Genomic DNA, 25,374 nt, shown 5'->3' with positions numbered 1-25,374 from the left:
GTTTGCATGGAAATGGAAAAATTTGTTGGATTAAAAAAAGTGCAGTCTCTAAAAGTATTAAAAAGATATGTGTACAATTTGCAAAAACTTCAAATCTCATTCATGGTTGCATACTTTTACATATTGCGTGTGAAGATGCCTTAATGCCAAGTATGAAGAGTTCAGATGCAAAAGCCTCTAAGTGCCATTTGAAATTTTCTTCTAAAATGATCATTTTTATCAAGCTAGTTTATTTAAGTTCAGTAATTTCACTTAAATGGCAATGAATATTACCTATTAATTGTCATTTAAGTTAAATTACTGAACTTAAATATACAAGCTTTATCAAAATGGTCATTTTAGAAGAAAATTTCAAATGGCATTTAGAGGGTTTTGCATCTGAACTCTTCGTATAATGAACAAGCTATGGACTATACATTTAAGTTGTTTTTTATTGTTTCTTGAGAATGAGTCCCAGTCCCCATTCGCTTTCACTATACGAAGCAGTCGGGACATTCTGCAAAACATCTCCTTTAGTGTCCTTTATTAAAATGTTCATTTTCATCACACAAGTCGTGTGAGTAAAGGCCAGTTCGACCAATAATTATAAAGATAGCGATAACTATAACTAGCATGCAGAGCAACGGAGGATGACGTCGTTCTGTTTCGTAGCCTGTCGCTTTAAATCCTCGGTGGATTCTGATTGGTTGTTGATGTTCAAAGTTGTTGTTAAAGCGATTCCAATGATATTGTGGCTTCCCTTTTCTCATACATGCAGTGATCGATCCTTAAATGAAGACAGAATTCCCATTTTTAGCTCAACTTTTCTTTTTAATTATTAGCCATAAGACACATTAATGCAGCTTTTTAAAAATAGACCCATCATCAGAACGTCAGTTCATACATTATTACATTAGCAGTGATTGCCTTCGGTAATAAACCTCATCTGTACATACTGGAGTGAATGAGGATGATGATGATGATGAAGGCAGGCTAATGGGGTTCACACACACACACACCATCCTAAAATAACGAGAGGTTTTCATGGAAACGAGGCAGATTTATGTCCTGGCCTTAAAATGAAAAAGAAAGAAAGAAACACCCCCATAAAAGAGTTGATATAATGACTGACTGAATCACTCAGGGGTTAAAGTTGATGCCCTTTTGACTCTCAAATAGACAAGTGAAGAAAAAGAGGCGACGGCTTCCCTAAAACAAGCTGAATCGACACAACACGACACACACACAACCTCAAAATCACATTTCCTTCATTATCACCCAGATACGAAACCTCTCTCACACACACACACCATCCCCCACCCGAAACCCCTCACAATGAACCCCGTTTGAGTCTCTCTCACATCTGTTCTCCAGCGGGGTGCGGATAATCTGAGATTACGGGATATTATCCGCATCTCCTCCATCTCACACACACACACTTGAACATCTTCCCCGGAAAGCTGAGATTATTCCCATATCACAGCCGTGCAGCGGCATTACCCTAATCTGGGAATATTGTTGGACGCAGATTACTGTAAAAACGCTATTATAGACCCAGATTAACAGCACTTGTACATGAGAGTGTGTGTGTGTGTGTGTGTGTAAATGATAGGAGATGGAAGACCAAAAAGAAAACTAGGATTCTAATAAACTGATTAGTGTGATGATCACTCCGTCTGTAATGCTAACTGTGATTGCACTTATTTTATTTACAAAGTATTCAGAGGAGGAATCTCATATTTCACAACATATATCATTTTAAGACCATTTGAATTGAAAATGAAGCATAATTTCACCATAATACACATTAGTGTGTGCGTATATATTCTTATTCCTTATTATATCACTGAATATTTGTAATTAATGTCAAATTTGAATGAAAAAATAAATGTACTACAGCAAATATCACCATCATGTACGCTTATTTTATATATACATGTTTTCAAATTATGGTTTAAATGTGATAAAAAAAGTCACAATGCTAAAAGAAATTCGTAATGGTCCTAAAATAATTTTATTTATGCCAAATATAATTAGTAATTTTGATTTTGAGGTGTGTGACAGGCTTGTGTGAGATTCCCCCTGTAGTCTACGATTCATCTTCATGTTTGCATAAGGTGAGAAGAGTCAGATCTCACTCGACACACACACACACACACACACACACACACACACACACACACACACACACGTCCGTCCGTACAGAAGAGAAACACACTGAGGAGTGTATGATGGTCTGAGCCGCAGAGTGGAGGAGAGCAGCAATGACATGTGTGTGTGTGTGTGTGTAAGTGTGTGTGTAGTGTTTCCCTCTGCAGCTCCTTCACATCGGTCCCGGTGCGTCTGTATTGTCATGATTCAGAAGCGTGTGAAGAGTGTGTTCACTGTCTGACGGCCCGTTTCTTCCTGACTGAGTCCAGCTGTGAGGGAGAGAACCACAGTGAGTTCACAGGTCACGTGAGCGGGCCGAGACACTGACTGACTGACACACACACCTCGTTCTCCACCATCTTCAGCCGGCCCAGCGCGTCTTTCGCTGCATCCTGAGACACAACAACATGAAATGAAAGTGACAGATTCACAAATCAGGAGATCATTTCATCTCTGTATGAGCAAAGTGGCGTCCAGCGTCTGCTGGGTTTAGGAGTAGTTCACTTTTCAAAAAACTTGCGCTGATAATTTACTCACCCCCATGTCATCCAAGATGTCCATGTCTTTCTTTCTTCAGTCGAAAAGAAATGAAGGTTTTTGATGAAAACATTCCAGGTTTTTTCTCCATATAATGGACTTCAATGGGGTCCAAACGGTTCAAGGTCCGAATGAGAGTTTCAGTGCAAACTACAAACTGTTCAAAGGGCTTTAAACGATTCCAGACGATGAATAAGGGTCTTATCAAGTGAAACCATCGCTCATTTAATAAATAAATAACAAAATTTAAGTTTTATAAGCTCAAATGCTCGCCTTGCTCTGTTCTGTGACTCTCCTGTTCGAACTCGTTCATCAAAATGAATGAATCTTTCAACGAGTTTGAAGCTTATAAACGCTATGAACGCATTTGAGCTTATAAAACTTTTTTTTTTTTAAATGAGCGATGGTTTCGCTTGATAAGACCCTTATTCATCGTCTGGTGTCGTTTAAAGCCCGTTGAACAGTTTGCACTGAAACTCTCATTTGGACCTTTACCCGTTTGGACCCCATTGAAGTCCATTATATGGAGAAAAATCCTGGAATGTTTTCACGTAAAACCTTAATTTCTTTTCGACTGAAGAAAGAAGAGAGAGAGTGTGTGTGTGTGTGTGTGTATGTGAGAGAGAGTGTGTGTGGTTTCACTCACCCTGTTGCCTTGGCTGGAAAACACTTTCACTGAATCCGAGAGAGCGTGTATGAACTTCCGCAGCACATTTTCATATTCTGAGACACACAGACACACACAAATATTATTGATGATCTGTATTGTTGTAGATCATTAAAGATCAAATCATGACTCGGTTTATTCATGAATCGCTTAAAGTGATTCCCAGATCCGTTTGAATCATCGATCAGTGTTATTCCCAGCAGTCCACACGCAGCGTTTCAAATTTCCTTAGTTAATAAAATAGATATTTTTGTGGAATTATTTTTTTCACAGTTGCATTTCATGTAAAACGTACAAAATGTGGCTATTCAGGCATGATAAAAGTTAATAAATGGACTAAATAATTGTATTTATTACAATAAAAAAATTTCAAGAGGTATTTGTTAATGTCAAGAGTGTGGTGTGATAATTATTTACATAATTCATGTGATTATGAACACTACTGTTGTTCAAAGGTTCGGTAAAGATTTTTAAAATGGTTTTGAAATGAGTATTTTCTGCTTTTATTTGATAAAATAAAATAAATTTATTTATTTGCTTTTATTTTATACAGAAATACAGTAAAAACAAGAATATTGTGAAATATTATTACAGTTTAAGAGAACGGTGTGAATAATGAGAATAATATTGCTTATTTTCAGCATCATAACTCCAGTCTTCTGTGTCACATGATCCTTCAGAAATCACTCTGATATGAGGATTTCCTTCTGATTATTATCAATGTTAAAAACAGTTGAGCTGCTACATATTAAAGTGGAAACAGTGACATATTTGATTTCAGGTTTTTATTTATTTAAAATAGTTCATTAATTTGAAACAGAAATCACTTTTGATCAGTTTAATGCGTCCTTTTGATTTTCTTTCTTGAATTCGATCTCTTAATTACGCATGAGTTCCTCCACTGTTAAAGCTGTGCTGTGTGTGTGTGTGTGTGTGTTACCTGTCAGTGCTGCCGGGTGTTTCTCCAGGAATGATTTCTGCCACTGCAGTCGCTGACAGATGTCCACGTGTTGCTTCACCAGCTCTGACGGATCTCGCCGGTTCTTCTTATATTCACTGATCTGAAGACATGCACACACACACTCATGACACACTCCGTATCTGCTTAAAGACAGTAACAGCACCAACACACACCTTCCACTCCAGTCTCTCTTTGTCGTAGTGAAGCAGGCTGAAGCTGTGCAGTTTATATTGCGGAGGAGACGAGCTGAAACAGACACACACACACGTGAACACACTCATAGAGGAGCTGAAACAGACACACACACGTGAACACACTCATAGATAAGCTGAAACGGACACACACACACACACACAGCTTCAGCTTTACCTTGTCTTAGAGTTCCTGTCGTGATCGTGTTGTGGTTTGGATCTCGGAGAAGGCGCTTGCTGGAGAGAAGATGTTTGATGAGTGTGTGATGTGACTGTGTGTGTGTGTGTGTGTGTGTGGGGGCGCTCGTACCCGCTCCGTGTTCTTCTCAGGGGACGGTGTGATGGGGTCGAGGACGATCCACTTCTCCGTTACCGACTGCAGCTGAACTCCTCCCAGCGGCTCGCGGATCTTCACTCGCACCTCCAGCTTCCCCCCCGTCGCCTTACGCCCGTCCAGCACCTGCAACAGCAGCACAGGCGTCAGTGTGTGTGTGTGTGTGTGTGTGTGTGAGACGCGCGAGTGTGAGTCTGTGTATCACTCACGTCTATAATCTCTCGGATCTCACACTGGTTCTCCAGGGCTTCCAGCTTCAGCTGAGCGCTTCCCACCACTCGATCCGTCTTGAAGAGACCGCTGCACACACACACACACACACACACACGTCTGGTTTACTATCTTTGTGAGGGCTCTCCAGAGACGTAATGTTTTTTATACTGTACAAACTGTATATTCTGTCCCATTACACTAACCCGACCCCTAACCCTGCCCATCACACACATACACTTAGTACATTTAAAAAAATTATTAAAAATATTAAAAATATTAAATCCAGTGTTGTAGTACTCGAGACTCGGACTCGGTCTCGAGACCATATTTTAATGGTCTTGGTCTTGTCATGGACTCGTGTCCATTTGGACTCGGAATTGACTCGTACTCGAACATTTTTTTTTTTAGGACTCGGACTTATTCCAAATATTCAGAGTTCAATTCAAAATATTTTTCATGATTATTAATGTATGTTAATAAAATATTTCTTTAAATTGATTGACACGCCCAGTGATTGGTGATTTTATAGATTTTCAACTGCGCATGACAAATTGTAATAAAATTACTTTTAACATCACCTACTATGTGGCCTTTTTACCCTAAACTGATCATATTTTTTAAACTCAGTAAAAAAAAAAAAAGGATTTCTCTAAGTAAATAAAAGTAAATTAGGTAATCAACCCTCACTGGTCTCGGACTCGACTCTCTATGGACTCGACTCGACTCTCTCTGGACTCGGTCTCGACTCGGACTCGACTCTCTCTGGTCTCGGTGTCGACTCGGACTCGAGTGAGGTGGTCTCGACTACAACACTGATTAAATCTGTATGATTTATCAGCGTGTTTCCTCATGGGGACTCTATAACGAGAGATGTTCTGGTGGTAGGGTTGGGTATCGTTTGAATTTGAACGATTCCGATTCCTTGTTTCGATTCCGGTTCCTAACGATTCTCGATTCCGATTCTTTTAAGAGGCAGGGTCAAAAAAGTTTAGCTAACCTTGCTAACCAACGGCCTTTCTGAAGGAAATACTCCTACTCCTTTTGTCACAAATTTAGCATTTTGCCGAGATTTCGTTATTTTTAGAAAAGTGAAGCCACACTTTGGATCGCCGACGTAAGCTACTCATGTTCGACTCGCGTGGTTATGCCAACACTTCCGGTAGACGCTTCTTCGTTGGTGTTGTTCAGCGGTTTCTTCATCGATATATCGAATCTAGGAATCGAAATTTTAACTTTTGAACGATTCCGGGAAAAAACGAAAAGTTAGTCTCGGTTCCAATCGATACTCGATTCCCGATACCCAACCCTATCTGGTGGTCAGAGTCTCTCACCCCTTGTGGACGATCTCCAGCTTGATGCCTTTGGTCTGGACGATCCTTTTAAAGCCTCTGTGGTCTCGCTTGATGTTCAGCTTGAACTGCTCCTTAAACTCTGCAACACACACACACACACTCATCTAGTGCTGCCACCTGTTCAACAGACAGACTGTGTGTGTGTGTGTGTACCTGGACAGTTGGTGTTTTTTACAGTGCTGGTTTTGTCTCTCTGAGCTTCTTCCTAAGATACAAATACACACAATAGACATGTTTCAAAGTTGGGAATTTAACTTATGCACAAAACTACAATATTGCATAAAATATGTGAGAAAAAAGCAGCGTTTCCATCTCACGTGTTCAAAAGAACACAATCATCACTTCCTGGAAACACTAAATATCTGTAAAATGGAAGTTTCTGCAATCGAGGAAGAAACTGACGCTCTTTTGTCCTCATCATAAATGAGTTGCATCTCAGAGTGTCAGACGTGTGTGTGTGTGTGTGTTGCATACCGCGCTGGGGAAAGGAAACTCGAAGCGCACACTTGAATCCAGATCGTTGGCAGAAACTCCTGGAGAAAACATCAAAACAACATTTGCAGGATTTTGTCACAGAATGTCATTATGTATTTATTTCCTCAGACTATATTTAGACTATATGACATTTAAAAGTATGGGGTCAGTGAAATGATATTGATATTTCGCCTCGATTAGCCTTTCAATGGCATCTAACATCCATTACATTTACTTTCAGAATTTATAATTTATTCTCTGTCATGTCCTGTTCTAATTGATTAATAGCCAGCTGATAGCCTATATCCATATTCATAGTTAATATTATTAGGAATTTTAAGAAATTTTAATTTTAATATATTTAGTTATGTGTCTGCATGTTTTTTATTATTATTATTTTTTTTAATTTTTTTATTTATATTGTATGAGTTATAGATGTGGAAATCTGTTGTCTAAGCTACTGGATGCCTTAAATTTCCCTTGGGATAAATAAAGTATCAAACAAACATATATATATATATATATACTGTATATATATATATATATTCCACAGAAATGATAAATTTTTATTCAGAAAAGGATGTATTGTGACATCAAAAGTGACAATAAAGACATTTATAATGTTATGAAAGACTTTATTTCAAATAAATGCCGTTCTTTAAAAGAGTTAGAATCATATTAGAGTGATTTCTGAAGGATGATGTGACCCTGCACACACACACACACACACACACACCTGGAGGAGTGGGCAGGTTGATTCCTTTCACGATGGTCAGCACCATGTCATTGGACGTCAGGTTAGGAAAGATCCTACAAACACAGAGATGAAGACATTTAGGGACTCTGTCCTCATGGACACACATGTCGTGTGTGTGTGTGTGTTCTTACTTGACGGTGTTGAGCGTGCGCTCCTCCGTGTGGAACTTGGGTACCGGTCTGCCTTTAGCGTGAGCTTTCTTCAGGACCTCAATGCTACTCATGCACTCCTCTGCCAGCTTCTCAAACCTGCAACACACAGTGTGTGTGTGTGTGATCTCAGGTTTACTGTGCACGAGGGACGTTTTTAAGGATAGCTCCAGATTTGATATGATTTTTGCTTAGAACTTTAATTCTGACAGATTTTAAATATTCCTTTAGGGTTTTTTTTTATATTAATTCAATTTAATTTATATAATGGTTAACTTTTTACATCATTCATGTGTAAACAAATATGTTTGGGTAACACTTTACAATAAGGTTCATTAGTTAACTACATTAGTTAACATGTACAATATGTGAACAATACTTCTTCAGCATTTATTAATCTTAGTTAATATTAATTCCAACATTTACTAATACGTTATTAAAATCAAAGGTTGTATTAGTTAACATTAGTTAATGGACTGTGAACTAACATGAACGCACAATGAACAGCTGTATTTGTATTAACTAACATTAACAAAGATTAATAAACACTGTAACTAATGCATTGCTCATAGTTAGTTCATGTTAGTTAATGCATTTACTAATGTTAACTAATGAACCTTATTGTAAAGTGTTACCTATGTTTGTATATATCCAAAAATTAGTAAAAAAAATATAAACAGTACATTTGAAGTACACACAGCACATTAATTTCTTAAAATTAGATGTTCAAAAATGGCGCTTTTAGTGCTTAGTTGGGTGAACAGGACAACATCTTTCTGTTTGTTCTATATTTTATACACAACTATTCAAAAGTTGTGAATAAAAGTCTCTTTTGCTCACCAAGGCTGCATTTTTTTTTAATCAAAAATTAAGTAAAAATAAAAAAGTAGTACAATTGTGAAATATAATTAATTACCATCTGTTTGTAAAATCTAATTTATTCCAATGATCAAAGCTGAATTTTCAGCATCACATGATCCTTCAGAAATCATAAATAATATGAGGATCCCTCAAGAAAACCTTGATACATGATTTTTTCAGGATTCTTTAATAAACAGAAAGTTCAAAAGAACTGCGTTTACTTGAAATAGACATCGTCTGTAACATTATAAATGACTTCACTGTCACTTTTCATTAATTTAATGCATACTTGCTGAACAAAAGTATTGATTTCTTTGCAAAAAAGCTTTACTAACAGTAAGATCACTCAACACACACCTGAAAACTCACTCAAACTCCCACACACTCGAACACAAACACAGCATCTGAATGAAAACACACACCTGGCAGTCTCCGCTACGTTCCCCATGTGAGTGAACTGCTGCGAGGAGGCCAGGCATTTCTGAAACGTCAGTGATTGAGAGAGTTAATAAGCCGTGTGTGTGTGTGTGTTAGATACAGTCGCTGTGTGTGCACGGACCTCGTGCTGCAGTTTGAGCTGCTCCAGGAGCTGTGTGTACTGTTCAGTCGAGCGCGGGGACACTGCAGACGAGCGGGACGGAGACAGCCTGTAGTCCTCCTCGCTGACCGGAGCGCCCGGCACCTGCACACACACACACCACTGTGAAGAACACTGCAAACCAGACACTTCACACACACACAAACACACATACAGCTCTTCACATTCACACACTGATGTAGGACTGTCCAGAAACGGACCGTCACACACCAAACCAAACATTTCTCACACACACACACACACACACACACACACACACACAGAGAAAAGCAGGACTGGCCAGAAACGGACTGTTGATCCCCCTGGAGCGCCTTACTTACGTATTACATGGGAAAACAGGCCAGTTTTACTAAGTCTGGACCAGTGTTGGGTGTAACCCATTACTAAGTAATTAGTTACTGTAATTTAATTACTTTTCCCTTAAAAATGTAAAGTAAGGGATTACTCTTCATTTATCTGTAATTTAATTACAGTTACTTCTGATGTAATTGAGGTAAATACTGTGTATAGATTAATCCGATCTCACAGAGATTCGTATGCATTTTATGAGGTGTCTAAATTGTATGACCGCAATCGTACAAATTCGTATGAATTATTGTAAAATATGTATGAAAAAAGTGTGAAATGTCATGAGATCAGACATAAAACTATAGTGGGTTTAACGTCAAAATGTATTGTCTGATGTTAAAAAGTATGTTTTTATAATGTAACCTTCACCAACTTGGTCAGTTTAAGGATAATTCATGCATTTTATAGTATTTATTTGAAAGAATTAAAACAGATTCATGTCTATCCTTGTATTATTCAGCTGGTTGAGATTGATATGGGATTTTGAAAGTAATTAGTAATTAAAAGTAATTAAATACTTTTTAGAGAGAGTAATTAGTACAGTAATCTAATTACACTGTTGAAGAGGTAATTAGTAACTAGTAATTAATTACTTTTTTAGAGTAACTTACCCAACACTGGTCTGGACCCCATATCTGGACGCGTTGGAACGTTCTCTTCGCCCTATTTTATTACAAGGAACATTGTAACTTCCTGGACTTTTAACCTTATTTTTGTCATTCTCTTTATCTTTTGTAATTGTTATTTTATGCATGTTATACATTATCTAATGTTGTTGCTATTTATTTTATTTTATAACACAAATCTGCCTTATCATGATACGGTCCAGTTTTATATAAAAATCTGAGTTTTTATTTTATTTATTTATTTTATTATTATTATTTTATATTGTTATATTTGTATTATATGAAAATTCAATATTTTTTTTTTATTTTTTTTTGTTTCTTTTTTTATAAGTCTTGAATACTGCAGTTTATGACGGTGTTTCTGATGTTTTTGCAGTCTCCATGTACTTATATTGTAAGCAGGATTGAATGTGTGGATATATTTGTATATACGCCTATATTTGTGTATACCTTTTGTATATATGAAGAGTTCAGATGCAAAGGCCTCTAAATGCCATTTGAAATTTTCTTCTTTAATGGTGATTTTTATCAAACTTGTATATTTAAGTTCAGTAATTTCACTTAAATAGTTATCATTGCCATTTAAGTGAAATTACTGAACTTAAATATACAAGTTTGATAAAAATCACCATTAAAGAAGAAAATTTCAAATGGCATTTAGTAGTTGTTTCTTGTAGTGTTTTTCACTTTTTCACTTTAGGGTTGATCACCTTAAAAAACTACAACTCCCACCAGTGGACTACAACTGTCCCTACCTGGCCTCTGCAGGTGTGGGTTATCACTGTTGATTGTCCTGGTGTAGTTGAACACAGTCAAATGGAACGTAACATTTTGTTAGTGTATGCCCTGAGGATGGTTGTATTACCGAAAGTTTGGCATTAAATTTTGCTTGAAGGACTCAAGTGTGCAGACAATTTATTTTTTGGGTTGTCAAGTGTTATCTGTCTGTCTGGCACCTTGTTAGCCGTGAGTGCGGTGAAACTCTTTCATATTAATTGAAAAAAAAAGAAAAGAAAAAAAAAAAAGAAAAAGAAACAGACTGTCACACATCAAACCAGACACTTCAAACACACACACACACCTCTTCACATTCACACACACTGAAGCAGGACTGTCCAGAAAAGGACTGAAGAACAGTTTAGACGAGCGATGAGCAAAGCCCCGCCCACCCTACATTTGTTCTTGTTTGTGAAGCCGTTTCACTGGGCTACACGTCACAATAGGAAACAAAAGACTATCGCAACTTCCTTTCTTGTGGACTTTTATCGCTGTGTTTAATACAACAGCCGAGGGAGTGACATGCATTTTACTTTTGGAGCAAATAATAACACACACACAAAATATATTTGTCGCCGCTACAGAAGTTAACCCAACTATGATGACAGAACCCTGGAAATGTCAAAAGCATCCATTAGTGCGTCATTAAATGGGCAAACCTTGGTGATGTCAACAGGAAGTCCACCCTTGGCGGCATTGATCATGGCATCGAGTCCTTTGGCGTGTCGGAGGTGTTGCGCGGCTCCCTGCATGTCCTTCATCTCTTTAGAGCGCAACGCCGCCTTCACAAACTGCTGTCTGCGCATCATCAGGAAATCCAGCTGCTGCTGGGCTGCACAACACACACACACACACACATTACACATCAGCGCACGCACATGATCGCCTTTACATGAACTCCGCCTACCTTTGCCTCCAGGTTTGGGTGTGTTTGTGGAGCCGGTGGGCGTCCCCGCGGTGGACGAGGCCTTCGCAGGAGCGGGAGCTCTTGATTTCTGAACGGCAGGCGGAGCTGATGGCTAACGGAAACAGAGTGATGAACAATCAGCCTGAAACACACTTTCTACATCAGGGATGGGCAACTTCGGTCCTGGAGGGAGTCAGAGACACCGTCCTGAAGAGTTCAGCTCAGACCCTGATCAATCTCTGTTGGAAACGCCCCTAAACCCTTAAATACGGCACTGTTTAACGGGACAGTTATTTGTAGTGGTGTCAGAAACCATCGCGGACGTTATCGCACACTCAACTGCAAGAAAATACCCATAATGCACTGCTGTTGCGCCAAACCATCTGACCAGAAGATGGCGCTGTCACTGGATCATCCATCCATCCGTTCTCCAAACCGCTGGTCCAATGTGGGTACAGTGTAATATCATACTGGTTTTTGTTTGTAAATTTGTTTAATTAAGGTTTATATGCTAGTTTGCATGACAGGGTTCCGGATAAATCTTTTCATCACAACTGGAGCTGCCAGTTTGCTAAGTTTCAAATAATTATTAAACAGCCCAAGCGTCTCACTCGGTGTCTGTTTTCATTCACTCGTCCAGTGGACTATATTAGTGGAGTAATGTGTGTAATAGTGAGTGAGTTCGGACACAGCTCATCCTGAAGTAGAGCCCGACTGATAAAGGATTTTGAAGGCCGATACCGATACAAATATTTTTGGGTTTTAAAATCCGATATATCGGCCGATATATTATTTTTTTTTATTATTTTTTTTAAACTGGACATGATAGTCACAAATTTTGTCATTTGTCAACTGATGGGGATGATCTTTTAATTGTTATTCAAGCAATGTATGTCTCGTGACCAACTCAACGAGTGTTGCCAACAGGAACGGTGTAGAGCGCCCTCTGGTGGACAAACTATACAACTCCAACACTCATGACATGGTTCAAGAATGTTTCATCCATTTTTATTTTATTTTTGAAATATTCATTTATCGGCCATTATAACTGCCGATACCGATAGTTTGGAAAATGCCTAATATCGGCCGATAATATCAGTCTGCCGATATATCGGTCTGGCTCTAATCATGACTCATGAGTTCAGTATTTACTAGAGCCCGACCGATAAAGGATTTTGAAGGCCGATACCGATACAGATATTTTTGGGTTTTAAAATCCGATATTCCGATATATCGGCCGATATTTTATTTATTTATTTTTTAAACTGGACATGATAGTCACAAATTTTGTCATGCTTATTTGAGTTAAGAGAACTGATGGGGATGATCTTTTAATTGTTATTCAAGCAATGTATGTATCGTGACCAACTCAACGAGTGTTGCCAACAGGAACGGTGTAGAGCGCCCTCTGGTGGACAAACTATACAACTCCAACACTCATGACATGGTTCAAGAATGTTTCATCCATTTTTATTTTATTTTTGAAATATTCATTTATCGGCCATTATAACTGCCGATACCGATAGTTTGGAAAATGCCTAATATCGCCGATAATATCGGTCTGGCTCTAATCATGACTCATGAGTTCAGTATTTACTAGAGCCCGACCGATAAAGGATTTTGAAGGCCGATACCGATACAGATATTTTTGGGTTTTAAAATCCGATATTCCGATATATCGGCCGATATTTTATTTATTTATTTATTTTTTAAACTGGACATGATAGTCACAAATTTTGTCATGCTTATTTGAGTTAAGAGAACTGATGGGGATGTTCTTTTAATTGTTATTCAAGCAATGCCTGTCTCGTGACCAACTCAACGAGTGTTGCCAACAGGAACGGTGTAGAGCGCCCTCTGGTGGACAAACTATACAACTCCAACACTCATGACATGGTTCAAGAATGTTTCATCCATTTTTATTTTATTTTTGAAATATTCATTTATCAGCCATTATAACTGCCGATACCGATAGTTTGGAAAATGCCTAATATCGGCCGATAATATCGGTCTGCCGATAAATCGGTCTGGCTCTATCCTGAAGATGTTGATTAGCTTGTCCAGGTGTGTTTGATGAGCCAGACTCTCCAGGACTGAAGTCACTCATCTCTGTCATAGAGGCTTCACTGACCTTGTGTGTCTCCTCGTCTTCATCCGCGTCAGCATCTTCGTCCTGATTGGCCAGTTTCATGGCTGTCTCCAGGACGCCCATAAAGTTCTGGTTGCCTCCCTCGGTGCCCTGCAGTGGAGGACAACCTGACACACACACACAACGTCAAAAGAGGCACACAAACCATCTACATCTATTATTGTGAGGACTTTCTCTGTTTTACATTCTGAACTCTGTCCCTCGAGGGCCACCGTCAAGTCAAGGCACCTTTACTTACAGCACAAAACTCAACACAGATTCAGTTTCAAAGCAGCTTTACAGAGATAACAGGAACATAATGCAACACAGTTTGCAGATCTAGAAGAAAACAGCATCACAGTCCAGCTTAAAGGAGTAGTTCACTTTTAAAAAAACTTTTGCTGTTGATTTACTCACCCCCATGTCATCCACGATGTCCACGTCTTTTTTTCTTCAGTCGAAAAGAAATTAAGGTTTTTGATGAAAACGTTCCAGGATTTTTCTCCATATAATGGACTTCAATGGGGACCAAACGGTTCAAGGTCCAAATGAGAGTTTCAGTGCAGCTTCAAAGGACTTTAAACGAGATAAGGGTCTTATCTAGGACCCTTCGAGTCATGACTCGAAAAAAGATTCGTTCATTTTGAATAGGAGAGTCACGAACGTGCATCACAGAACAGAGCAAGGCGAGCATTTGAGCTTATAAAACTTAAACTTGGTTTTTTTTTTTTTTATGAGCGATCGTTTCGCTTGATAAGACCCTTATTCATCGTCTGGAATCGTTTAAAGCCCTTTGAACAGTTTGCAGTTTGCACTGAAACTGTCTTTTGGACCTTGAACCGTTTGGTCCCCATTGAAGTCCATTATATGGAGAAAAATCCAGGAATGTTTTCATCAAAAACCTTAATTTCTTTTCGACTGAAGAAAGAAAGACGTGGACATCTTGGATGACACGGGGGTGAGTAAATTACCAGCAAAAGTTGAACTACTCCTTTAAGGAAGTTCAGTGATAGTTTATTTTGGTTGTAAAAAAGTTATCAATTTAGCTCATTATATAGCTGCTCTGTTCATATAATAGTGTCAATGCAGGCAGAGCAATAATATTGTTGGATATTAAATGTCCCCAAATAAGCAAATCAAGGCGCCAAAGGCCACTGTCCGGCAGGGTTTAGCTCAAACACAATCAAGGTCTTCAAGATTGCAAGAAAGCCACAGGCGGGAGAGTGTGATCAGGGTTAAAGCAAGTCAACAAGCATTACCTGGAGGAACAGGAAGATCTGCCAGATTCACAGGCCGTCCTGCTTTATGAGCTTTAATGGCATCTTGATATTGCTGAAGTGAAGAACACACACACACAAGAGGTTAAAGAAATGTCTTTTTGCATTATCTTCATACACACGAGTGTTACCTTGATAATGCGCTGGTGCATGCGTGCTTTGCGGTCGTCTCCTTTGCTCTTGGCGCTCTCTGCAGCTTCTTTGTATTTGTCCATGCGCTGCTGTAAGGCCTCGGCGACGCTCCGGGGAGCAGAGAGAGCTGAAACACACACACACACACACACGTTCATATATAATGTAACTGATATCTAGACCGTTTCATCAACGACACACTCGTTCTCACCTGGTTCTGGGGCGGCAGGAGGGGCGTCTGGTTTAGAGGACAGCTGAGGAGGGTTTGAACGTGGCACTTCGACCTCACCTGAAACAGAGAGACTCTCATCAATATGTGAATAAACTAACCAGGATGCACCTGGGGTGAGTGATGATCTGTGAGGTGAGGATGTACCAGGAGGGGGCGGCAGCGAGCTGATGTCCACAAACTCCCCTCGGTCAACAGTCTCCACCAGCGAGTCCAATCTCTGAGGGAAACACATAGGAGCAAATGAAGATTTAGTGTCATACTTGAACTACAGTTCACGATAATGCACTACACTTGGGGTCGGTATGATCTGATCTCACCAATGCTGCTTCTATTTGACCAACAATACAGTCATTTTGTAAAATATTACAATTTAAAATAGCTGTTTTCTATGTGAATATATTGTAAAATCACTCCAGTCTTCAGAGATCCTTCAAAAATCACTCTGATATGAGGATTTGATGATCAAGAAACATTTACTATCATTATAAGTGTTGAACGCAGTTGTGCTGCTTCATATTTTTGTGGAAACCGTGACTTCAGGATTTTTTAATGAATGGAAAGTTCAAAAGAAAAGCATTTGAAATATAAATTATTTTGTAACATTTTAAATATCTTTACTGCTGGACACTTCAAGTATCACGTAGATACTTATTAGGGCTGTCAAACGATTAATCGCGATTATTCTCATCCAAAATAAAAGTTTGTGTTTACATAATATATGTGGGTGCACTGTGTATAATTATTTTATATATATATAAATACACACATGCATGTATATTTAAGAAAAAAATATTATTTATATATAAAATATTTATATTTATATATAATATAAATCTATATACATGAAAATATTTCTTAAATATATACAAGCATATATATAAAATAATTATACACAGTGCACACACATATATTATGTAAACACAAACTTTTATTTTGGATGAGATTAATCGCGATTAATCGTTTGACAGCCCTAATACTTATAGTTCTTTTCTTTATTATGGTTTCATTTTTCTTTTTCTAAAGTTTTGGTCATCTTGTTATGCTTTTGTCATTTTTATTAGTCTCTATTGTTTAAAAAAAATAATAATAATATTTCAGTTTTTCATAAAGCTATGAAAAAATAATTGAAATAAAGTTTTTGTTTATATTTGATATCAGTAAACTTTTTTTTTATGCTGTTGTTTTATTATAACAACTATAACATCCCTGGTTTTTACTGTCACTTTGATCAATTTAATGTTGATGGTTAACGGTATTAATTTCTTTCCAAATAAAAAAAAATCGTACAGACCCGAAACTTTTGAAAAATAGAGATCTTGCATAAAATGTGAAGAGAAACAAACAAAACAAACGTAAATGTGATGATCATGAATCGGTGAGCCTCTCTTTTACAAATGTCTGCATGCATTTTAAGTAGGGCTGTGCAAAAATTAATTGCGATTAATCGCATCCAAAATAAAAGTCTGTGTTTACATAATATATTTGTGTGTGCTGTATATAATTATTTTGTATATATAAATACACACACATGCATGTATATATTTAAGAAAATGTGTTATTCATTTATAAAATATATTTATATTTATATAATATAGATTATGTATTTTTACATATATACAGAATATAAGTGCAAAAAATTCTTAAATATATACATGCATGCATTGGTATTTATATATACAAAATAATTATATACAGCACGCACAAATATATTATGTAAACACAGACTTTTATTTTGGATGCGATTAATCGCAATTAATTTTTGCACAGCCCTAATTTTAAGTCTTGTATTTGTCTTTTTGTTTTGTTTGTTGTTATTTGTCCTGTCTTGCGTGGTGTTTTGGACATGAGTCTGGATTGAATTACCTTGGACACTTGGTAGAGTTGTTTGGCTTGCTCGGTGTTTCCGCTCTGTTTGGCCTTTATGGCTGCCAGCTTATACTCTCTCTGTCTGCTTAATATACTCGCTTTGAGCTCTGAAACACACACAAACGTCACTTAATGTGTACAGTAACGGCTTTCCAAACAGTTTTACAAGAGTGTGTGTGTACCTGAGTGCTGTGTGTTGGGCTGGCAGGGCGTGAGAGGGGATATGGCTGGTGTGTCGGGCGTTACGGCGGTCAGTCTCTGCGATGGAGGCTGTAGCATCTGAGGTTTGGATGGAGCGATTGGCTTGCTCTGAGGTGGTGTGTTTGCTGGAGCAGGTTTTTCTGGCTCTCCGATTGGCTCTGCCTGCGAGTCAGGGGAGGGTTTCCCACCCGTGGCCACAGGAGGAGGAATCTCATCTTCATTGATGGGCTTCCCCTTTTTAACGGACGTCAGCATTGACTGTAGAGTCTAAAAACAAGAAGAACAATCCTCAAACATGAGGAAAACTGAGTAGGACAGAAAGACTGCCATTGCGTTCGACAGATATACAGAATAATAAAAAATATTCAGACACCTTGCTATCCTCACTTACGTAAATGAACTATATAGAAAAAAATATCTGGTGTCTGAATAATTTTAGATATTTCACCGAGATAATTGGTCATTTTAAATTATTGCATCAGCCGAAAAGGTTTGTAGGACTTTTATTTTGACTCTGCTCTCTCGGATATTGCCAAATCGATGTCTACTCTCAGATATGGTCCACCTTCAGTCCACGGTCGTATCTCCGAGCTTTGCTGGTCTCTCCCGCGGCCTTGGCGTTGGTAATGGCGGTTTGGTACATGTCTAACCGCTCTTTCAGGCGAGACTCCAGGCTGGTCGTGGACTGGGGCGTCACGTTTGAGCGTTGAGGAGGTGCTGGTGACGGAGGGGGTTTCCTGACCACTTGCTCCTCATCGTCCTCCAACACCTCATTCAGCTCGGCCTGAAAAACGACTTCAGTGAAAATCTCTTCATGCGAGAAACATCAAATCCCATGCGAGAAGGTTTTTGCCTAACCAGGAGATCAGCATCGTTCTCCAAATCCCCGTCATCGTCTCCGTCCTCGTCCAGATCTCTCATGCACAGAGCGGCCATCCGGTCAATGTCCTCCATGGCCACCGGAGCTACATGACCCAAAACAGAGAAAGATGATGGGAAAATGCCATGGTTAGAATTGTTAAAGTCCCCCTGTGGTTGTTTAAATGTATCCGTGGTGTTTTTAATGTGCTTTACGTCAAACCACGTGTAAATTCACAAGTCGACAGCCAAAAGTGTGAACCAAAAACAGTTTGAAATCGCTGGTGTTTCTAAAATCACACACTACTTTGTAAACAACCTGTGGATCTCTGAGCTGAGTGAGTGAGTGGAGGCGAGGCTCATTTGCATATTCATAGAACATCGCATGCTAAATGAGGCAAGGGTGTCAAGTTACATTCAGGCTATTTTAAGGCATGAAAAATCTATTATGTCATTTTGGTGATCAAAGGGATAAAATGATTACAGGGGGACTTTAATAGATGTCATGGCTACTTTATGTTTGGTGTGTCCTCACCTTTTCCTCCAGGTTTCCGGCCCGCTGGTCCGCCCTTCCCTCCTCCTCCTCCTCCCATCAAGGCCAGAAGCTCCGCCTCTAACTCCTCCTCATTTCCCCCGGAGTCATCCAGCCCGCCATCAGGAGCCAAATCCAACAGCAGTCCCATCTGATTACATGGGAGGACGGACAGAGACACCGAGTCAAATTGAGACACTATTATATCTTTTATTATTATTATATTGCCCAATTTTATTAGAATTTTTGTGAGCTTTAGTAATTTTGATGTGTGTCTATTATAAAGCTTTGTGCATTTAAGATATATTGATTAAACATCCTGAGGTCAAAATAGTTTTGAAAAATAAAAATATATATAAAAAATATAAACAGATTAGATCTAAACCCAAAAAGTGGCTGTTTGGATTTAAATAGGCAAATGCTTAAGAGTGGATCATAATTGCAGTGATTATTATGTTTCTAGCATGTTATATGTTAGGCAACACTTTTTCTAACCCTAATGGATGGAGTGTGTAGCTTTTCATTTCTCAAACAACCATGTAGAAATATATAATATCATGGCCATATTCCAGGATGACAATGATTCATCCAGCTCAGATTATGAAAGAATGATTGTGAGGATCATGAAGAATCATTTTCACACACGAATTGGCGTCTCTGAGTCCAGACTTTAAATTCATTGAAAGTCTTTGGGATGTGCTGGAGGAGACTTTACTCCAACTTTAATGCACCTCTTGATGTTATTTGCCTGTTTAAATCCAAACAGTGACTTTTTTTTGCTCAGGCAATTTATAACATAAATAGGGTGAATTTCCATTTTCATGCTGACTTTTACGCTGAGATTTCATGATTCTGGACACAGTACTGACTCTCATCTTGTGTTTTACCTGTTTGGCCCTGGCGGCCCCTTGGCCCTTCTGCGGAGGGTTACGGCTTCGGCTCATTTTCTTCACAGATCCCTCAAACCTGGATTGAGAACAAGAAAGATTCATTTATAAAGGTTCAAAACAGCCATTATATCAGGATTAGCCCTTCTATAACACAACACAACAAGACCTGGAAGTGACAGACGTCAAGGCACAATCCAAAATCACGACGTCACCAATGACGTTTACATGTGAATAATCCATGCATGCACTGCATGGACTAAATCAACGCCAAATATTTAATTGTGCTATAGACACCTCCATCAGATTATATCAACTGACTATGAGCTCAATAGCTAATGTAATAGCAACAGTACTTCACCTGCTAGTTTTAAAACAGAGTAATCGAAAGCTGATTTTGCACTAAAACTGTTGGAGGCAAAGCTGAATTAAGCTATTAAATACATTTCAGCTTATTCACAATATAAATGAGAAAGTAAACAACTAATTGAGTCGAAGTGCCAGCTAGCGAGGAGGCTAGTTCTTACATCAGACACTCTTTACTAATAATTTGAACACGATACCTCGATCATATGTTCCTCCAAGGGCGGGTTACGTGCTCAATATCTGTTCCGTTGAGAAGAATAAGCTGTCTGTCATTAAGTTTTTTTACACTAGAGTTTCATAAATAAAGAGGTAAACACAAATCTGCAGCGCTATCAATGACAATTCAGCACTTCCTGCTTTTCGCCAGGTTTCCCATAGCAACGGGAGAGCGTCGCGCTTTACGGCACGCGGTAACGCCCCACAAACTCTGAGGACTTGTAGTTCAACCGCTGCTAGGGTGTGTCGATGTGTTGATATTTTAACAAATATATTACGCTTTCTGGTAGTCTGTCGTGTTAAAATTGGTTTTCGACCACGAATAGCGTCACGAATTTTTCGCGCGCGCGCATTTGAATTGACAGTTAATGTCTGTCAGATAAATTAAACGTGTTTTTCTTAAACGTAAAAGGTTTATTTTGTTTGTTGAACGTTTTATAATATTTAAAATATGAACATGGGTTATATGCCAATTAAATTAATACATTTAAACAAGCATGCTAGATATACCTACTAATTAAATTAGTCAACTGTGCCATGAATTTGTTTTAACTTGTTTCTTTTTATTCACTTAGTTAAATCTTGACTAAAACAAGACAATGGCCAAAAGAAAATCAAAGACCACAGGTAACCTGCACCCATGAAAACATAAAATTTACTCAACGAGCTTGATTGTAGCTATATTGATTTTTTTAATTTACAAGTAAATCGACGTGATGTAATGTTGATGTAAATAAATGTATTTTTGCAGAGTTCAAACCTCCTAAGCGAACGCAGCCCAGAGCAAAACGACAGAGAAGCTCTGAAGAAACAAACCCGCAGTCTGCAGATGAAACTCAGGTGGATTTGTCTGTCAATTACACAAACAACATTTTGAAGAATGCTTTGATGCTGTTATATTTGTGTTTCTTTTGCTGATTTACATAACTCTTCTCCCTAGATTCAGACACCAAATTCAGAAAACAACAACTCCCATAATGCATTGTGCTCAGAGAAGCTGGATGAGCATCAGCCTGAACTGAGCACATTACAAATCAGTCAGACAACAGAGTTCCCTGTTGATCCTTGTTCATTGGAAGAAAAAACATGCAATGATGAGGATGGAAATGGTACAAACCCACCTGGGACTGAACAAGAGATCGCACCAGAACCTAACAATAGCGACAAGTACACGATCTCTCAACCTTTAAATGTTGAAGTTACCAAGGTAGATCAGCCTGACGTAGAGCTGGATGATGAAAAGGGTGAAATTACAAGCAATTCAAACCATGAATCCCAGAAGGTCCCAGATGACTGTGACTCTGAATTACCATCAGACGAGTGTCAAACCGAGAAGGAATTTCCTCATGAGGATATCGATAGTTTAGCCACTGAACCTAATAAGGGCGAACAATTAGAGTGTTCGGACATCATAGATGAGACCTCCGTTGGCGAGACAGGGATTCAGTTGACTGAAGATGCAGATCCTCTAGTAAAGAGGAAAATAAGAAAGAGGATGGGAATGTGTCGGCTTGGAGATAGGAAGAAGATGCTCAAGGAACAGCCGACTAGCGGGAATGTGTTTGGAGAAGGATTGGAGAACAAGGCATGTCAAGATATTAAAGAGGATTCTGTGATGATGGTCAGTGACAATTTAAAGAAGGATGACTCAATCTCTCTTGAAGAGTTTTCAGGATCCTCCTTCCCAACCTCTTGCCCATTAGAAGATATTCCTGAACTGGAAATACAGGAGGAGCCTGAAGTTCAGGCATTGGTTGAATGCATGTCAAGCGAGCAAGAAATTACTCATGAAACTCACCATACGCTCCCATCCCATGGCGATCCTCTTGAGGACATTGAAACTGAACGTGTGGAGCGTAGCAATAATGAAAGCAACATTAGAGAAGATAATAAACCAGAAATGTGTGATGACGTCATAACTAAGATTGGCACCGAAGTGACAGATGAAGTTTGCCAGGAATCGACCGATGTTTCGACTCAAGATGCGATTGTGATGGAGGGTCCGCTTGAAGTCCTCAAAAAGACCAATGACGAATCAGCATCCACTGCTGAGGTTGCTGATCATTTTGAAGAACTGGTAGTGAGAGGCAATGAGATGGAGGTTGAGGAGTGCTGTCCATCTGAACTCGACATGAACACTTTTATCAGTGGCCAGACCAATGAAGAGTGTGTGGAGCTCACAGATATCGCAATCAATGAGACCGTCAGCGCACTTCTGGTAATCGACGAGATAAAAGATAAGAGCGAGTCTTTGGACTGTACTTTGGTTGCTGCATCTGAAACAGCTGAGACCACAGAGAACTGTGAGGAAACCTGCATGTGGAGTTTGTCCTCACCCACAGCGCCACCTTGTGGTGAAGATAAAGATGTGCAAGTGAGTGATTCTCTTGAATGAAGAAACATACACTTGTAAAATAGCTAAAAATTACACTTGTAAAAAGAAAAGTACAAATGTAAAATTCCTGACATTATTTATTCACTGTCGCAGGAGTGCTTTTAAGTTCTAGAAAGGACATAGAAGTATCATAAAAAGTAATACATTTCAATAAGAAAAGGCCAAGATGTGAATTGTTACTTATTGAAAAACTTCTCGTATCGTATTTAAAGGGTTACAAAATGTTCATAATTTACTTACCCTCGTTCCAAACTAGTACATGTGTTCTTATCTTCAGAACACAAATTAAGACATTTTTACTGAAATCTGAGCAATTTCTGTCTGTTACCACATTGACGCTTCAAAAAGTTCATAGAGATTATAAATGTAATCCATATGAATTGACCGGTTTAGTCCAAACTTTCTGAGGAGACTTGATCGCTTTATATAATGAACAAATTGAATTTAGGCGTTTATTCAAATATAAACACAGATCAGCAAACATACAACAGAGGCTAAAACGTTCTTGCTATGACACACGAGAGCAAACCTCTTACAGAAGCAAGCATGAACTACGAGAATTGCTGAAGCTCAAACATGATGCGTAACACGAGAATGAACCTCATTGGTTCTCGCACGTCAACAATCTGCCATATCTGTTGTGCGTTCATGAATGTCTATATGTGAATAAAAGCTCAAATTATATCTGTTCATCATACACTATTCTATATAGAACCTATAAAGGTTCTATCAGCGCTACGTATTTGGAACCCCTAAAAGGTTCTATACACTCTTAAAAAAAGGGTTCCTCTGGGTTCTATAGAACCCTGGGGTTCCGTACTTGGCCAATAGAACCTTTTACCAAAAAAAATGGTTCTATATAGAACCATTTTGGAGTTCCATATATGAAGCGGGGGATGGAACCATTTCTGGTTCTAAATAGAACCATTTCTTCTAAGAGTGTATAAATGACTGTATTTAAGATTTTGGGTGAACTAACCATTTAACTCAAATATGGCAAATCAAGATTCATTGCATTACATTTGACAACATCTAGACACGCAAAAATCAATGTCGTTGGACCTCAAACCTGGTGTGAATTGCTTTACTTGAACTTGATTTGAGTTTAGCTGAAGGGGAGTAAAGAAAGACTTCTAGCTTTATAATGGCATGAGAGATTAATGAAGACAGAATTGTCTTGTTTTGTATGTAATTCCTTTAAAACAATAGAACTACTACTTTGGATTTGTTAATTGACTTTAAGTTTGCCGTACCATAAGTCGACGAAATAATGTGGGTTTTAGTTTGATAATTAATAAGTGTACAAAACTCTCACATTAAGATACTAAAACTGAGCCGGATCATCAGTCAGTTTCAGAGCGTGATGGCTTACCAAGTGAAACTCACGAGCCTCATCCGAGTCCTGCTGAACCCTATCCCTCCAGCCCGTTATCCATCCACTCCGTGACAGATTCCCAGCTCAACAACATCCCTCTGAGGTGAGACGAGCGCCGGCGGTTTGCTCTGACTCCATCTCTTGTTCAATTGCTTACATTTCAGAATTGACTGTCTTCAAATCATTAATGTTTTCGTCCATTTTCACCAGTTTGGAGGACTTCCCCATGGTAGAAGACACTTGTGATCTGGAGGATGCCACAGACCGGGTGTGTGGCCTTATCAGAGATCTCGCCTCTCTGAAGTAAGTCATGAGCACTTCTACCACACACACAAAAAAACCATGATTCTGATGTGTTTTACACTGAAACTTTTGACCAAAAAACAATATAACTTTGTTTTCTTTCAGTCAGATAGTGAGGGATGCACACAGGAAAATCGGATTTCTGCAACAAGGCAAAAAACCCGCAAGACCACCGTTTCGCAGCATGTATGGCCCTCAACACTAGAAATACAGGCATCCGTTTCTGAATACGTTCTAACAAAGGATAGTAGTTACAGTTTGCTGTTCAGTTACATGTGTTTGAAGTTTGTTCACATTTTGGGGTCTTAGAGCGAAAGATCAACTTGCATGGAGCCGTTCTCAGTTAACGTTTCTTTAGAAGTTCAAGCTAAGAAGTAAACGTTGTAATTCTGTCAATCACAGGTTGTGTTTGAAGGGTCTGAAAGCCTTAAATCAGTCCATTTTCTTGTGTAAAACGTACTACACACAGTAAATACTACATTACTCGATCCCATTGTTGTGCATTTTTGATTCTACATGAGCTTGTTTTATAAAACTAGACCTTAATTGTCAAATTGAGCTTGTTTTAAGTGAAGTGCTGTGGTAGTACACACAAAATGGTAATATTTTTCATTCAACTTTAGTCTTTACTTTGTAGCCTGACTTCGTCATACGCATATTCAAGAAATAATATGACTATAACTATATTATAGTTATAATAAGTTATAATAATATAACTTCCCGA

General features: G+C 38.6%; 2 protein-coding genes across 2 annotated transcripts; one reads left to right on the top strand and one right to left on the bottom strand.

The window, feature by feature from the left end:
* Nucleotides 1–1,033: 1,033 nt before the first annotated feature.
* cc2d1a (coiled-coil and C2 domain containing 1A) lies at nucleotides 1,034–20,746 on the bottom strand. Its single transcript, XM_039684493.2, has 29 exons — nucleotides 20,559–20,746; nucleotides 19,996–20,074; nucleotides 19,112–19,259; nucleotides 18,577–18,683; nucleotides 18,284–18,502; nucleotides 17,700–17,985; nucleotides 17,515–17,624; nucleotides 15,796–15,868; nucleotides 15,631–15,708; nucleotides 15,419–15,546; nucleotides 15,270–15,342; nucleotides 14,014–14,138; nucleotides 11,883–11,994; nucleotides 11,635–11,807; nucleotides 9,186–9,308; nucleotides 9,049–9,107; nucleotides 7,748–7,864; nucleotides 7,596–7,669; nucleotides 6,860–6,918; nucleotides 6,539–6,590; nucleotides 6,365–6,464; nucleotides 5,030–5,120; nucleotides 4,797–4,946; nucleotides 4,665–4,723; nucleotides 4,469–4,541; nucleotides 4,275–4,395; nucleotides 3,314–3,390; nucleotides 2,475–2,522; nucleotides 1,034–2,399 (listed from the first exon to the last, which is right to left on the bottom strand). The coding sequence occupies exons 2-29, from the start codon at nucleotides 20,050–20,052 to the stop codon at nucleotides 2,361–2,363; spliced, it is 2,931 nt and encodes a 976-aa protein (XP_039540427.2). The 5' UTR covers nucleotides 20,053–20,074; nucleotides 20,559–20,746; the 3' UTR covers nucleotides 1,034–2,360.
* A 365-nt stretch (nucleotides 20,747–21,111) lies between these two features.
* Nucleotides 21,112–25,138, top strand: LOC120488039 (uncharacterized). The gene is made up of 6 exons (XM_089131913.1): nucleotides 21,112–21,204; nucleotides 21,329–21,417; nucleotides 21,518–22,951; nucleotides 24,320–24,450; nucleotides 24,558–24,650; nucleotides 24,756–25,138. The coding sequence occupies exons 1-6, from the start codon at nucleotides 21,177–21,179 to the stop codon at nucleotides 24,853–24,855; spliced, it is 1,875 nt and encodes a 624-aa protein (XP_088988039.1). The 5' UTR covers nucleotides 21,112–21,176; the 3' UTR covers nucleotides 24,856–25,138.
* Nucleotides 25,139–25,374: the final 236 nt, after the last annotated feature.

The sequence above is a fragment of the Pimephales promelas genome, chromosome 6, assembly GCF_988280905.1.
Source record: "Pimephales promelas chromosome 6, fPimPro1.hap1.1, whole genome shotgun sequence".
Taxonomy (NCBI): Eukaryota; Metazoa; Chordata; class Actinopteri; order Cypriniformes; family Leuciscidae; genus Pimephales; species Pimephales promelas.
This window is presented reverse-complemented; position numbering and strand designations above follow the sequence as displayed.